At 37.8% G+C, this 14,679-nt stretch overlaps 1 protein-coding gene across 1 annotated transcript in view; it reads right to left on the reverse strand.

Annotated features, from left to right (window-relative positions):
* The window catches only part of LOC101409095 (antigen WC1.1-like), a 67,090-nt gene that overhangs the window by 17,853 nt on the left and 34,558 nt on the right, over nt 1–14,679 (reverse strand). The window contains exons 3-4 of the mRNA XM_087442807.1: nt 9,071–9,379; nt 8,660–8,977 (exon numbers count right to left, since the gene is read on the reverse strand). Of these exons, the coding sequence (XP_087298933.1) occupies nt 8,660–8,977; nt 9,071–9,379 (627 nt within the window). The remainder of the gene's footprint in view (nt 1–8,659; nt 8,978–9,070; nt 9,380–14,679) is intronic.

Raw genomic sequence — 14,679 nt, forward strand, 5'->3', positions numbered from 1 at the left:
TTAAGCAAAAGAGTTAAGCCACTTTGTGGGCCAGGATAAACAATTCTTTTCCAAACCCCTACTAAAATAGATTTTTACAGGGGTGTCAAGAACTACTTCCCTTATATTAGAGTCTGCTGAATGGAAGAGCATGTCCAGTCTTACTCAGTTTTCTCAGTTTGCTGCAGCTTTTGCGGAAAAGTGGACAGAGGAACAAACTCCCAATCTGGTGAGTTGGATAAAGGCAGGAGTGCATAACACATACCCCGAATAGAGAGTTGTCCAACTCTACCCTTAAATCTAATACTTTCTCTGAGGTTGCTGAAATGACAGTGCAAGCTACTTTGGATTGTTAAATGATGATACTGATACTAAAATTCTCCTAAAGCTATGGCTTTGATCGAAGTGGTGGTTGATGCTGAGATAAAAGAGGCTCCTGCCACATGGGCTTCTTGTGTGACCTTGTTATTAGAAAGACAATATGATGTCAAGGAAGCTGTCATGGATATCTTTCTCCAGCCATGAATGGAGCTGAATGATGGGGAAATGATTAGGATTTTCGGGAGAATGGAAATCTTAAGATAAAACAGTTAAAAAAAAAAAAAAAGTTGGGATGTCTAAAATGACCAGAAGTGTACAGATGGTTGACTAAAAATGGCATGAAAAAGGAGGAGACAGATGGAGTAACTACTAAAATTTTAATGGATCACTGTAAAGGATTACATGATCCGACTGCCCCAATAACTCTTCAAACTGCAAAAGAACATGACAAATCAACTGAATTCATCATAACACTGAAGAATTTTAAAACACATTGATTACACAAAAGATGAATCAACAGACCCTTCAGAGTCAACACTTCACTAAAGTAAAAGAGAGGATTATGACTCTGAGTGACAGGTGGGCCAGAATCTCTTGGCACAACCCCCAGCAGGAAACATACAGCCATTTGCATTAGTATGGGTAAAATGGCCTGGAGGTGGTAAAGAAAGTTTCTTGGGATTGCTAGATACTGGCGATCAATGTATTATCATATCTAAACCTGTTGATGCAAAGTTAAAGGGCAATATAATTAATCAGGAACATATGGTGATGTATTGGACTGGAGAAAGTCTACAAGTGACAGTATGGCTGAAAGTAGGAAGTTATGAATGAAAGTAGTGTATACTTTTGCCTCACTCTATGAGAATGTGTTATTGGAGTGGACATATGTCCACTCTTCCCTTACCCAAACCATTGGGAAATGAATGTGCAAATCTGCCCTTCATCTTGTATTAATTGGGCCTGCTAGATGAGAAACTTAGAATTGGCTAAACCCATTCAAGTGATTAATTTAAAATAGCGTAGGATATCTAAGAAACATCAAGAATTTAGACTTATTTAAGGATCTGTTAGATGCAGATGTATTTGTACTCATGATATTCTTATTTTTAATAGTCCAGTTTGACTTGTGAGGAAAGCTGATGGATCCTGCACACTGACTGTGGATTACAGAAATCTTAATAAGGGTAGTACTCCCCACAGCATTAGCCATGTCCAATCTGGTATTAACAATTCATGCTGTACAACAAGTTAAGGAAGATTGGTGTTCTGTGATTGATTTTGCTAATGTTGTCTTTTCAATTTCTACCTTGAAAAAAGCCAAATCCAATTTGTATTCATGAAGGATGGAAGCTTGTATTCGTTTACTATGCTTCCACAAGAAGATTTAATTCTCCTGATTATTGCCACAACTCAAATGGGAAGGAAAGTCTACATAATAACTGGCCTATATTCTTTTAAAATGTCAATGTCACAAAATACAGAGAGATACAGGAGGTGTTCCATATTGGAGGAGATTAAATGGATATGACAACTGAATGCAGTATATTACCCCAACTCGTTTTTGCTATGAAGTACGCATTTGGGACAATCGGCAAATTCTGAATAAGATATGACCTACATATTAGTGTTACATCAATGCTAATTTCTGGATTTTGATAATCATACTGTGGTTATGTAACGGAATTCCTTAAATTATTGTGGGGTAAAGGGACTTTATTTCTGCAACACACTTTTAACTAATTCAGAAAAATTTTGTCGATATTCAAGGAGAAAAAAAGATAGAGTGGGACTGGGAAGGAGAGAGAGAGGAAAAAGGGGGAAAAGAAGGAGAGAGAGAGAAGGAATATAGCAAAATACTAACTTTGGGAAATCTCGTAAAAATTATTTGGGAATTCTTGCAACTTATCTGTAAGTTTCAAATAATGTCAAATTTTCAAAATATTTTTAATGAAGGTGAAAAGCATTCTGAGAGAATCATTATCAGGACACTTTCACTGAAAGAAATACTAGAAAGTATTTTTAAGGCTGGAGGAATGCAGTAATGTAGAAAAGAATGAAAAACAGCAATAGGGTGAATATGAGGGAATTAAAACGTGGATGGTAACGTTTGACGACGTTTAAAATATGTGTAGTTAAAATGAAAGACAATCACTCTAAAAATATTGTTAAAATAAGCTAATGGAGAAGAAAGTGTTGACCAAAAGAATGCAAGTAAGGAGACAAAAGGGAACAAAGAAAAGATAAAAAATAAAAAGAAATATGGAAATGGTATATTTACTTCAAATATGTCAGTAACAAATTAATGGTAAATGAACTACATATATCCATTACATTCAGATTGTCAGATTGTATTAAAAACAGATGGAACGATATTATGCTACTGTCAACAGCCACCATAAATATTAGAACACAGAAAGTTCAAATACAAAATGATGAAAAAGAAATATCATGCAAAAAAATCTGGTATGGCTATACTAATCTCATACAAACCCAACTTTATGAAAAGTTACTAGAAATATAGAGGAATATTTCAAAATTATAAGAGCCAATGTAACAAGAAGAAAAACTCTTCTAAATTTGTATATAGCCAAAAAGAAACCTGGAAATGCATGAAACAAAAATTGAAAAAACATAAAAGAGAAGCAGACAATTATATTTAGAAATTTTAACATACCTTTGTCAATAACTGATGAAAATAAAAACAAATAAAATGGGTAAATAATTGGAAGTTTTGAAAAATATGATTCATAAATTTGATTAATCAACCTACATAAAATCCTGCAGCCAAGAAATACAGAAAACACATTTTCAGGTGAGCATAGAGCCTTTATCAAAAGCATTTATGCTATAGCATAAATAAATCTCAGTATATTTTAAAGGTTGAAATCATATTGAGTAGTTTCTCTGCTCCCAATGGAATTAGTCTAGGAATTAACAACAAAACATCAACTAGAAAATGTTTGATTATTTGGAACTTAAGAAAGAAGTTCCAAATAAAACAATAGACCTTGGAATAAATTTTTATCTAAATGATAATGAGTATACAACAAATCAAAGCTTATATAAATGTAAAGAATTGTGACTACAGTCAAATTTATAACCTCAATGGATATAACAAAAATTAAGAAAACCTGAAAATCAAAGGCAGAAGAACATCAAACCCAGCTGAAAGAAAGTAAAACAAATAAATAATAAAGATAATTACAGAAATCAATGAAATATAAGGCAAACATACAGAGATAATCAGTTAAGCCAAATTTTTCTGAGAAGACATAAAATTGATCATCTCTGAGCATGATTAAACAAGGAAGAAAAAAAAGATAATGCAGGCAAACCATCATCAGAAAAGGAAGAAAAAAAGATACATTACTACAGAACCACTAGGCATTAAAAAGATAATAAGAGGGTATTATGGATAATCTTTTGCCAATGCTTTTGAATATTTAGCTGAAATGCAAAAATTCTTTCAAAACCACCATTTAGAAATGACCAAAGAACCAATAGAAAATCTGAATAATCCTGATATCATTAAAAATGTTCAATCTGTAATTAATACCTTTCAACATGAACAACTAAATGAAACAAACAAACAAAAAGCAAACGCTTTCTAGGCCCAGATATATTTTACAATAAACAGTTAACAATATTGTGTCAAACTCAAATTTCCTGAATTTGAATGTATGTTCAATTCAACTTTGAAATACATGCTGAGGTACCGAAGAGTAAAGGAACATAACGTGTATAAGTAATTCTCAAATGGTTCAGGGGGGAACATCTGCAATTTTGTGTGTGGGCGGGGTGCGCATAGGGGTGTATACATACACACATATGTATATACATACATATACATATAGCAAAATGTTGACAATTTGTGAATCTGGGTGAAGGATATAAGGAAGTTGTTTGTATGATTCTTGCAACTTTTCTGTGAGTTTGTGTTAATTTAAAAATAAAAAATTACTGGAAAAAATAAATAAAAATAAAAAATTTAATACACAGAAAGAGAAAGAATTAACACCCAATCTTTCAAAGAATTAAAAAAAATGGGAATAATTCCCATTTCATTTTATGAGAATTCCAAAACTTGATATCAAAATCTGACTAGGACATTAGAAGAAAAGAAAATTACAGACCAATTTCTCTAATGCATATGGATGCAGAATTCATGAAGAAAATGCTAGAAATTGAATCCAGAGATACATAAAAATTAATACACCACAACCAAATAGAATTTGCCCCCAAAACACAAGATTAGTGTAAAGGTTGAACATCAAATCTGTAAAATATACCCACTAACAAAACTAAAAAAAAAAAAGAATCACATAATCATCTCACTAGATGTGGGAAAGCATTTGAAAAAATTCAACACCTATGCATGATAAAATCTCTTAGCATATTGGAAGTAGAAGGAATTTTCTTCAGTCTGATAAAGGCCGTATACCAAAAGCTCAGAGCAACTATCACACTTAATGGTGAAATATTTTGCCCTGAGATGAGGAAGATGATATTAATATCTATCACCATTTTTATTCAACAATTTAGTAGAGGTCAAAATCAGTTCAAATAAGGCAAAAAATAAAACAAAAAGAATAAGAATTAGAAAGGAGGAAATAAAATTATAATTATATGTAAGACTATATAATTGCATAAAATGCATAAATTCAGAAAACCAGAAAGAATCTACAGCTAGGTTATTGGTTATAGTCCAATTATAACACTGCTGGACACAAGTTCAATATACATAAAATATATATATATGTAAAAAACCAATTTTATTCATAAATAGCATCAACAAACAGAAGACAAAATGTAAAAGCTTTACTATTCATGATAACATCCAAAACATAAAACATCTGGGAGAAAACCTAGTCAAAAATGCAAAAGATATCCAAGAAAAATTAAAGATGTAAACCATGGACAGACATACCATGTAAATGAATTGAAATACCAATATTGTCAAAGTCAGTTATCTCAAAATTCATCTGTAGATTAAATCCAATCTCAATCAAAATGTCATCGTGCTGATTTTTTAGCAAAAATATTTTTATTTCAGCTTTATTGAGCAAATAAATCAAATCAATAATAATTGATTTGATTTGAAAATAAATAAATCAAAGCAAATAATTGGCAAATAAAATTGTAAGATATTTAAAGTGTATATCCTAGTCATTTGATGTATGTAAACATTGTGGAAGAATTACCCCCACCTAGTTAGCACATCTATCACCTCACAATTTTTTTTTTTTTTTGGAGGTCATTTAAGTTTTACTCTCTTAGCAAATTTCAATTATACAATACATGTTATCAATTATAGTCACCATGTTTAATATATGTATACATATATAAGTGTATATCTCACAACTTCTTTGCCCACTCATTCATTGATGAACACATAGGTTGTTTCCATATTTTAGCTATTGTGAATGATACTGGAATGAACATTAGAGTACAGAAATATCATGATATCCTATTTTCATTTCCTTTGGATATACACCCAGAAGTGGAATTGCTGGATCATACAGTAGTTCTATTTCTAATATATTGAGGAACCTGCATACTATTTTCCATAGTGGCCAATTTACATTTCAACCAACAATGTACAAGTGTTCCCTTTTCTCCACATCCTTGCCAACATTTATTATCTCTTGTCTTTTTGATGATAGCCATTCTAACAGGTGTGAAGTGATATCCCATTACGGTTTTAATTTGCATTTCCCTGATGATTAGAGATGTTGAGAACCTTCATGTACCTATTAGCCATTTGTATGTCTTCTCTGGAAAATGTCTAACTAGTTCCTCTGCCCATTTTTTGATTGGATTTTTTGGGTTTTTTTGTTATTGAGTTCCATGCATTCTTTATATACTTTGGATATTAACCCCCTTATCAGATGTATGATTTACAAATATTTTCTCCCATTTGGTAGGCTGCCTTTCCATTTGGTGATGGTTTCTTTTGCTGGACAGAAGCATTTTAGTTTGATGTAGTCTCCCTTGCTTATTTTTGCTTTTGTTGTCTTTGCTATTGATGTCAAATCCAAAAAAACATTGCCAGGACTGATATGAAATTGTTCGAGGACTTTTATGGTTCAGGTTTTACATTCAAGTCTTTAATCCATTTTGAGTTGATTTTTGCGTGTAGTGTAACATAGGGGTCCAGTTTCAGTCTTTTGCATGCAGCTGTCCAGTTTTGCCAAAGCCATTTATTGAAGAGACTGTGCTTTCCATATTGTACATTCTTGGCTCCTTTGTTGTAAATTAATTGACCATACATGCGAGAGTTTATTTCTGGGGTTTCCATTCTGTTCCATTGATCTATGTGCCTGTCTTTATACCAATACCATACTGCTTTGATTACTACGGCTTTGTAATATAGCTTGAAATCAGGAAGTGTGATGCTTCCAGTTTTATTCTTCTTTCTCAGGATTGCTTTGGCTAATTGGGATCTTTTGTGTTTCCATACTAATTTTAGGATTGTTTTTTTTTTTATTTCTGTGAGAAATGCCATTGGAATTTCTATAGTGAGTGAATTGAATCTGTAGATGGCTTTGGATGGTGTGGACATTTTAATAATATTAATTCTTCTGACCCACAAGCACATGATATCTTTCCATTTGTTTGAGTCTTCTTCAATTTCTTTAATCAAAGTCTTGTAGTTTGCATTGTACAGATCTTTCACTTCTCTGATTAAATTTATTCTAAAGTGTTTTATACTTTTTGATGCTATTGTGAATGGGATAGTTTTCTTTATTTCTTATTCAGATGTTTCATTGTTAGTGTAAGGAATGCAACTTATTTCTGTATGTTGATTTTATATTCTGCAACTTTAATGAATTCATTGATTAGTTCTAACAGTTTTTCAGTTGAGTCTTTAGGATTTTCTATATATAAGATCGTATCATCTGCAAGTTATGACAATTTTACTTCTTCCTTTACAATTTGGATGCCTTTTATTTCTTTATCTTGCCTGACTGCTCTAGCTAGGACTTCCAGCACTGTGTGGAATAAGAGTGATGAGAGTGGACACACTTGTTGTGTTGCTGATCTTAGAGGGAAAACTTTCAACTTTTTCACGCTTTACTGTGATGTTAGCTGAACATTTGTCATATACGGACTTTTTTATGTTGAAGTGTGTTCCTTCTATACCCAATTTATTGAAGATTTTATCATGAAAGGATGTTTTATCTTGTCAAATGCTTTTTCTGCATCTATTGAGATGATCATATGGTTTTTATCTTTCATTCTAATAATGTAGTGTATCACACATATTGATTTGCGTATGTTGAACCATCCTTGCATCCCAAGGATAAATCCCACTTTGAATGTGTTATTGAATTCAGTTTGCTAATATTTTGGTACGAATTTTTTTATCTGTATTCACCAGGGATATTGGTCTATAGTTTTCTTTTAGTGTAATTATCTGGATTTGGTATAAGAGTAATGTTGGCCTCATAAGATAAACGTGGGAGTGTCCCTTCATCTTTCATTTTTTTAAAGAGTTTGAAAAGAATTGGTGTTAATTCTTTAAGTGTTTGGTATAATTCACAAGTGAAATCATCTCTCCTGGACTTTTCTATGTTGGGTGTTTTTAATAATTGAATCAATCTCCTGACTCGTTATTGACCTGCTCAAATTTTCCATTTCTTCGTGGTTCCATCTTAGTAGGTTGAGTATTTCTAGCAATTCATCCATTTCTTCTAGTTTATCCAATTTGTTGGTATATGATCAGTTGTTCTTAGTGGTCTCTTATGATACTTTGCATTTCAGTGGTATCAATTGTAATGTCTCCTCTTTCATTTCTGATTTTATTTATTTGAGCCTTCCAGTTAGTCTAGCTAGATGTTTTTCTATTTTGTTTATCTTTTAAAAAAACCAGCTCTTAGTTTCATTGATCTTTTCTATGGTCCTTTTAGTCTCTATTTCATTTGTTTCTGCTCTGGTCTTTATTATTTCCTTCCTTGTACTAACTTTAGGCTTAGTTTGTTTTTCTTCTAGTTCTTTGAGGACCTCTTCTTTGGAGAGGAAGGAGGACATAGTAATGGGTGGGACACAACGGTGACTTCTAGGCTGCTGTTAATGTTCTCTTTATTGATCTGGATGGGGTACATGGCTGAGGTATATACTTATTGCTTAAGCATTGTTCTTTATGATTGTACTTAAATAATATAGTTCATTAAAAAAATATTATTACTCTTAACACTTCTTTCCCTGACCTGAAAAATGAAGGAATAATGAGAAGAACCATATTTTCCCATGAAATATCTTACTTTTGAGCCACTTTTTCCACACCTTCTGCTCTTAGGAACATTTCACTTCAAGGAGCATCCTGAGTACCAGTTAACCCCTCCCTCTCTCTTACCTGAGCAGATCACAGAGGCTGTGTTTCCATGGGTACAGTCAGGAATGCCCAGGGCAGTCATAGGGCAATTCCACAAGAAGGATTCAGCCCCTGAGCAGTGAAATTGGGCTTTCCAGATCTGATCACCTCCTTCCACAAAGTATGCTCCTTTTGGGGTAGAGGTGGCAACTCCACAGCCAAGCTGATGACAGACAACATTGGCATTGGCCATATTCCAGTGGGAAGCACAGAGCATTCTCCATTTTCCAGAAATATTCATCTCCACTTGTCCCTCACACTGAGGGGTGCCATTTTTCACAAGCCGGACTTCTGTGTACACTGATAGAAGAAGACAGGATTTCAGTAAAATCTCATGTTTTCCTTACCCCAGCAGAGTATGCAGGGAGGTTAATGTCCTGCTCTGCATCTCACCTGAGCAGACAATGTGAACAGCCCCACTATGGTGGCAAGTGCCTCCTGGACAGGGCACTCTAGGGCAGAACCAGAGCTCAGGCTCCTGCCCTTCACACCAGAACTCTTCAGCCCAGACTCGTCCATCTGACACTTTGAATGGCACATCTACTAGGACGGACACAGCCTTGCCACACCCCAGCTCTGCACAGATGACCTGGGCAGTGGGAAGTGTGAAGTTTCCAACAGACACTGGAGTCCAGTCTCCTCCAGAATGCACTTCCACTTGCCCTGAGCAGGGTCCATCCCCACCAACCAGACGCACAAATCCTAAGAGAAAACAAACAAACAAACCCAGTGAATTTTCATAATCATGGCTTGGCAATTAGAAGTAACATGTCACAAACAATAGTGTGAAAGCTTTTCTTTTCCCAGTAATTGGAAATGGGGAGAGAATTTAACAGTCAGTGTCAGAATAGGACCTCCATGAGTGAGTTTCTGTAGACAGATCATTTGGACTGGTTGAATACCAGGAGCATATAGTTTGAGGTTGGTTAGAGAAGTGAATTCCTCATCTAGGGGCCTGGGATCTACAGGGCCTGAGGAAACTGCACAATACATGGGCATTCAAACTTGAGTGAAGAGGTATGAAGAACAGAACCAACCTGGAGGGACATGGGCTATGAAAGGGTAGAGATCTATCAGTCACACTAGGTTATAAAGCCATCCTGGGACTTGTGGGACTCAAATTCTAATCAGCTTTCTCTCTCAGAAGTCAATTCTCAAATGACTGAGAAGGGGGAAAACCATGAGGGCTGGATCCTTGAATGCATGCCAACCTGTAGACAGACTGATGGTCTAAGATTAGAAATATTGTTGTTATAACTAGTCCATTTTTATGGTTTCACATTTTATTTTTCTGGTAATTTTTGATAGCAAAAAATTCCAAAAATATCTTAGGTGACCTAAATTGGAAAGATAAGTCTTGATGTTAAGAAAGCTCAGAGAGTTATAGCATTGGGAAAGGCTGGTCCTAGCCATCTCTCTTGAAACCCTAAGATATGTCAATGAACTGGGGAAAGACTGAGTTCTCAGTGGGACTTTGAAAGACAGCTGAGTTTGCTGTTCTCTTCCTACCAAAGGGTTTTCTTTTGAGATTCAGGAGTCTTAGTAAATGCTAAGGAGTGATAGTAATTGATTTTTGTCCTATCATTATGCTAACTCCTTATTCCTATCCAACATCAGCAAGATGGTGGAATAGGAAGTCCTTAACCTTCATTCTTACACAGAAACAATGATATGGCAGCCATCCGTGGATGAAAGTGCCGTTTCAAGAGCCTTTCGATCTAGGTGGGAGGTTGCAAAACCATGGTGGATCCAAAGACTGAGGAGGGCCAATATGAGAAATTAGGTCCATGGCCTCTTGGCAGGCCTGCTTACTGTGGTCCCAGCTGCAGACCTGAAAGCAGCTCCAGCCTGCTGTGGACTGGATCCAGCCTTGCTTTTCCATGGTCCTACCAAGAGTCCCATCCACAAAAGGACCCTGGAGAAGCCATACCCATCCACGCCCCCAGTAACAGGCTTGGCAATGTGGACATGACTGTGAACCCAGAAGCAGCTCTATCACCTGGCTCCAAGCCTCTGCCACTGTGGCCCTGGAGGCAGTCCTGTGCACCCAGGTACCCAGAAGGAGACATGCTCGTTGGTGCCCTTGGTAAGAGGACAGCAAAATGCATACCTGACTGTTGACTCTGAAGCAACCCTGTGACTCAGATCCAGCCCCACTCTACCACACTTCAGAGGCAGTCCTGCCCACCCAAGAACCCAGCAGAAGCTACACCCATCAATGTCCCTGCTAAGAAACTCACTGACCATAGACCCAACAGCATACCTGGCAGCAGCCACATCACCTGACTCCAGCTCTGCTAGACCATCATCCTGGAGGCAGTCCTATCAGCACAGGGACCTGGCAGAGGAAGATCTTTAACTTGTAAAAACCAGTCTGTAAAGACTGGAAGAGGTGTCTGCTCCTTCAAATGCATAGACACAAATGCAAGCCTAAACAAATCATGAAGAACCTGGCAAACATGACGCCATCAAAGAAGACTAATAATTCTCCAGTAACTAACCCTAAATAAATAGAGATCTACAAACTACTTGACAAAGAATTCAAAATAATTGTCATAATGAAGCTCAATGAGTAACAAGAGAGCACAGATAGACAACTAAACAAAATCAGAAGAAAAATACATGAACATAAAAAGTTTAATGAAGAAATATAAAACATAAAAAGGAACCAAACAGAAATTCTGGAGCTCAAAGATGCAATGACTAAACTGGAAAATTTAATAAAGAGCTTTCACAAGATTTGATCATGCAGAAGAAAGAATCAGGAAGCTCAAAGACACTTCAAGGACATTTGAAATTATCAAAGTAGAGGCATAAAAAGGGGAAAGAGTGAAGAAATCATATGGGATATATGGGAAACCATCAAGCAAAATAATATACACATTTGAGAGCCCCAGAAGGAAAAGAGAATAAGAAAGCTCATTTAAAAAAAATAATGATTGAGAACTTTCCAAATCTAGAGAAAGAAACAGGCATCTTGAGATATGAAGCACAAAAGTTCCCAAATAGGTAGAGCTGAAAGAGTTCTACACCACGACACACTAAAATTCAATTAGCAAAATTCAAAAACAAAGAGATAATTTTGAAAGCAATGAGAGAAAAGCAGCTTGTCACATACAAAGGAGCCCCTGTAAGACTGACAACAGATTTCTTAGTAGAAATCTTGCAAGCCAGGAGAGTGGGATGATATACCCAAAGTGCTGAAAGAAAAAGACTGTCAACAATGGACACTTTAACCAGCGAAACTGTCCTTTAAGAGTAAAGAGAGATAAAAAATTTCCCAGTCAAGCAAAAACTGAGGGATTTCATCACCACTAGACCCATCTTACAGAAGTGCTAAAAGGAATTCTTCAAGATGAAATGAAAAGATGCTAAACAACAACAAAAAGTATGTTCATGTAAGAAAGTATAAGTCTCGGTAAAGACGGCGGCGTAGGCAGACTCTGAACTCACCTCCTCCCATGGACACAGCCAATTTACAACTACTCGTGGAAAAATTACCCCTGAGACAGAACTGAAAACTGGATAAGAGGAACTCCTGCAACAATGGACAATCCTAACTGGGGTAGAAGAGGCAGAGACTCCCTTCCGGAGAGGAAAAACGCCGCCTTCACAAGCTGCCAGCGTCACGGCCGCCGGGAGCGGCTCACAGGTACGCAGCCTCCCTGGAGGCGCGGGGTCCTGAGCCAGGGAGCGCCCCCACTGTGGGCATTTTGTGGACCCCGCACAATCGACACCAGTGGCATAATATCTGACTGTGCCTGCTACTAAAGCATTGGGTAGCACCCCCAGAAAACCCGGTTCACAAAGAAACTAAAACTGGCTCTTAAAGGGCCCACACACAAACTCACCCGTTCCAGAAAGCACCCTAAAATCACCAGAAAGAAAGGTACACAGTGCTTCGGTGACAAGAGACTCACCTAATAGGCCCTGAGTGCATCTCGGTGAGGGGTGGGACCTCTCTGGGGACTGGGACATTGGCGGCGGCCATTGTTGTGGCCTGGTGTGAGCATGCTGACACAGACGCCATTGGAGTTCTCCCTGAGACCTGCTAGCCCAGGGTCTGCTCCACCCGCTAGAGCACCGATTTAATCCAGCTCAGCCAGGGCAGGCAGCCCACCATAGAGACTGGCCCAACCAACAACAAGCCCTCAGGCAACGTGTGGGCCTGCATAGATTGGTGACTGGATTCTCTGCAGCCTGGCAACTGAGCTGACTTGAGCGGGGCAGGGTGTGCACAAGGAGCGGGTGGAGAGTGTGGGGCGGTAGCGGAGTGTGTGGGGCTCCCGCCTTGGAGAGACTGGGTCCGCTTGGGGAGGTCGGGGCGCTCACACGGGGCAGGACTGTGTCGACTGTGTGTGGGCCTGTGGGCAACAGGGCTTGTCAGCTGCAGAAGACTTGTGCTTCTCAAAGACCCACATAGGAGGTTTGCCCCACCTTCCAAAGCCTGAAACAATTGGGTGCTCCTGTGCCTGAGGGCAGCCCCACCCAGCTGCAATCCTCAGAGAGCTGACAAGAGACCTAATAGGCTAGAGGTTTACAGCAATTCTAAGGCCCTGAGCCTAACAACGTGCCACACTGGGGGCCTACTCACTTAAAAGAAATACTGCAACACAAATGTGGTATTAGAACTTGCAGCCAACTGTGCTGGGGTTCCCCACACCTGATAAAGAGACTGAAGGGCCCACAACAACTACAAGCAGCTGAGCATTACAACAGCTGGCCAGGACCATAACTCAGCCTCCCTGGGCGCCTATAGGGAGAGCTAACAGGCCACAATAGAAGGACACACGTAGCCCACATAGGGGCCACCCCTGGAACATTGAGAACTGAGGGAAGCACACTGGAAGCCTCCTAAGGCATCACTTACATAAGGTCACCTATCCAAGAGCAGGAGACGTAGCTGACCTACCTAATACATAGACACAAGCACAGGGAAAGAGGCAAAATGAGGAGGCAAAAGAATACATTCCAAGTAAGGGAACAGGACAAAACCCCAGAAAAGGAACTAAGTGAAACAGAAATGAGCAACCTACCCGACAGAGAGTTCAAACTAAGAGTGCTAAGGATGCTCACTGATCTGGGGAGAGGAATAGATGAACTCAGTGAGAATGTCAACAAAGAAATGGAAGATATAAAAAAGAACCAATCAGAAATGAAGAATACAATACTGGAAATGAAAAATTAATTAGATGGACTCAAAAGCAGAGTAGAGGATACAGAAGAACGGATCTGTGAGCTGGAAGAAAGACTAGAAGAAATTACCCAAGCTGAACAGGTAAAAGAGAAAAGAATTCAAAAGAGTGAGGACAGTCTAAGGGACCTCTGGGACAACATCAAGCGCACTAACATCCGTGTTATAGGTGTCCCGGAAGGAGAAGAGCGAGACAAGGGGGCAGAGAATCTATTTCAAGAAATAATAGATGAAAACTTCCCTAACCTAAGGAAGGAAACAGACATCCAGGTACAGGAGGCACAGAGAGCCCCAAACAAGATAAACCCAAAGAGGCCCACACCAAGACACATCATAATCAAAATGTCCAGAATTAAAGATAAAGAGAGAATCCTAAAAGCCACAAGAGAATGTCAAGTTACATACAAAGGAAACCCCATAAGGCTATCAGCTGACTTCTCAGCAGAAACCTTACAGGCTAGAAGAGAATGGCACGATATATTTAAAGTGCTAAAAGGAAAAAACTTACAGCCAAGAATACTCTACCCGGCAAGGTTATCGTTCAAAATGGAAGGAGAGATCAAAATTTTCCCAGATAAGCAAAAATTAAAGGAGTTTGTCACCAAGAAACCAGTGTTACAAGAAATGTTAAAGGGACTGATTTAAGGGGAAAAGAGAAGACCACAAATAGGAAAAATTATCTATTTCCACGATTAGAACGTAATGGACACAAATGCACAAAAAAGAGGTTAGATATGATATCAAAAACATAAAAGGAGGGAGGAGGGTAGTTAAAGAGTACAGGTTTCAGACAGAGGTCAAACTAAAG

The sequence above is a fragment of the Ceratotherium simum genome, chromosome 17 (genome assembly GCF_057802395.1).
Source record: "Ceratotherium simum simum isolate JZ-2026a chromosome 17, ASM5780239v1, whole genome shotgun sequence".
NCBI lineage: Eukaryota > Metazoa > Chordata > Mammalia > Perissodactyla > Rhinocerotidae > Ceratotherium > Ceratotherium simum.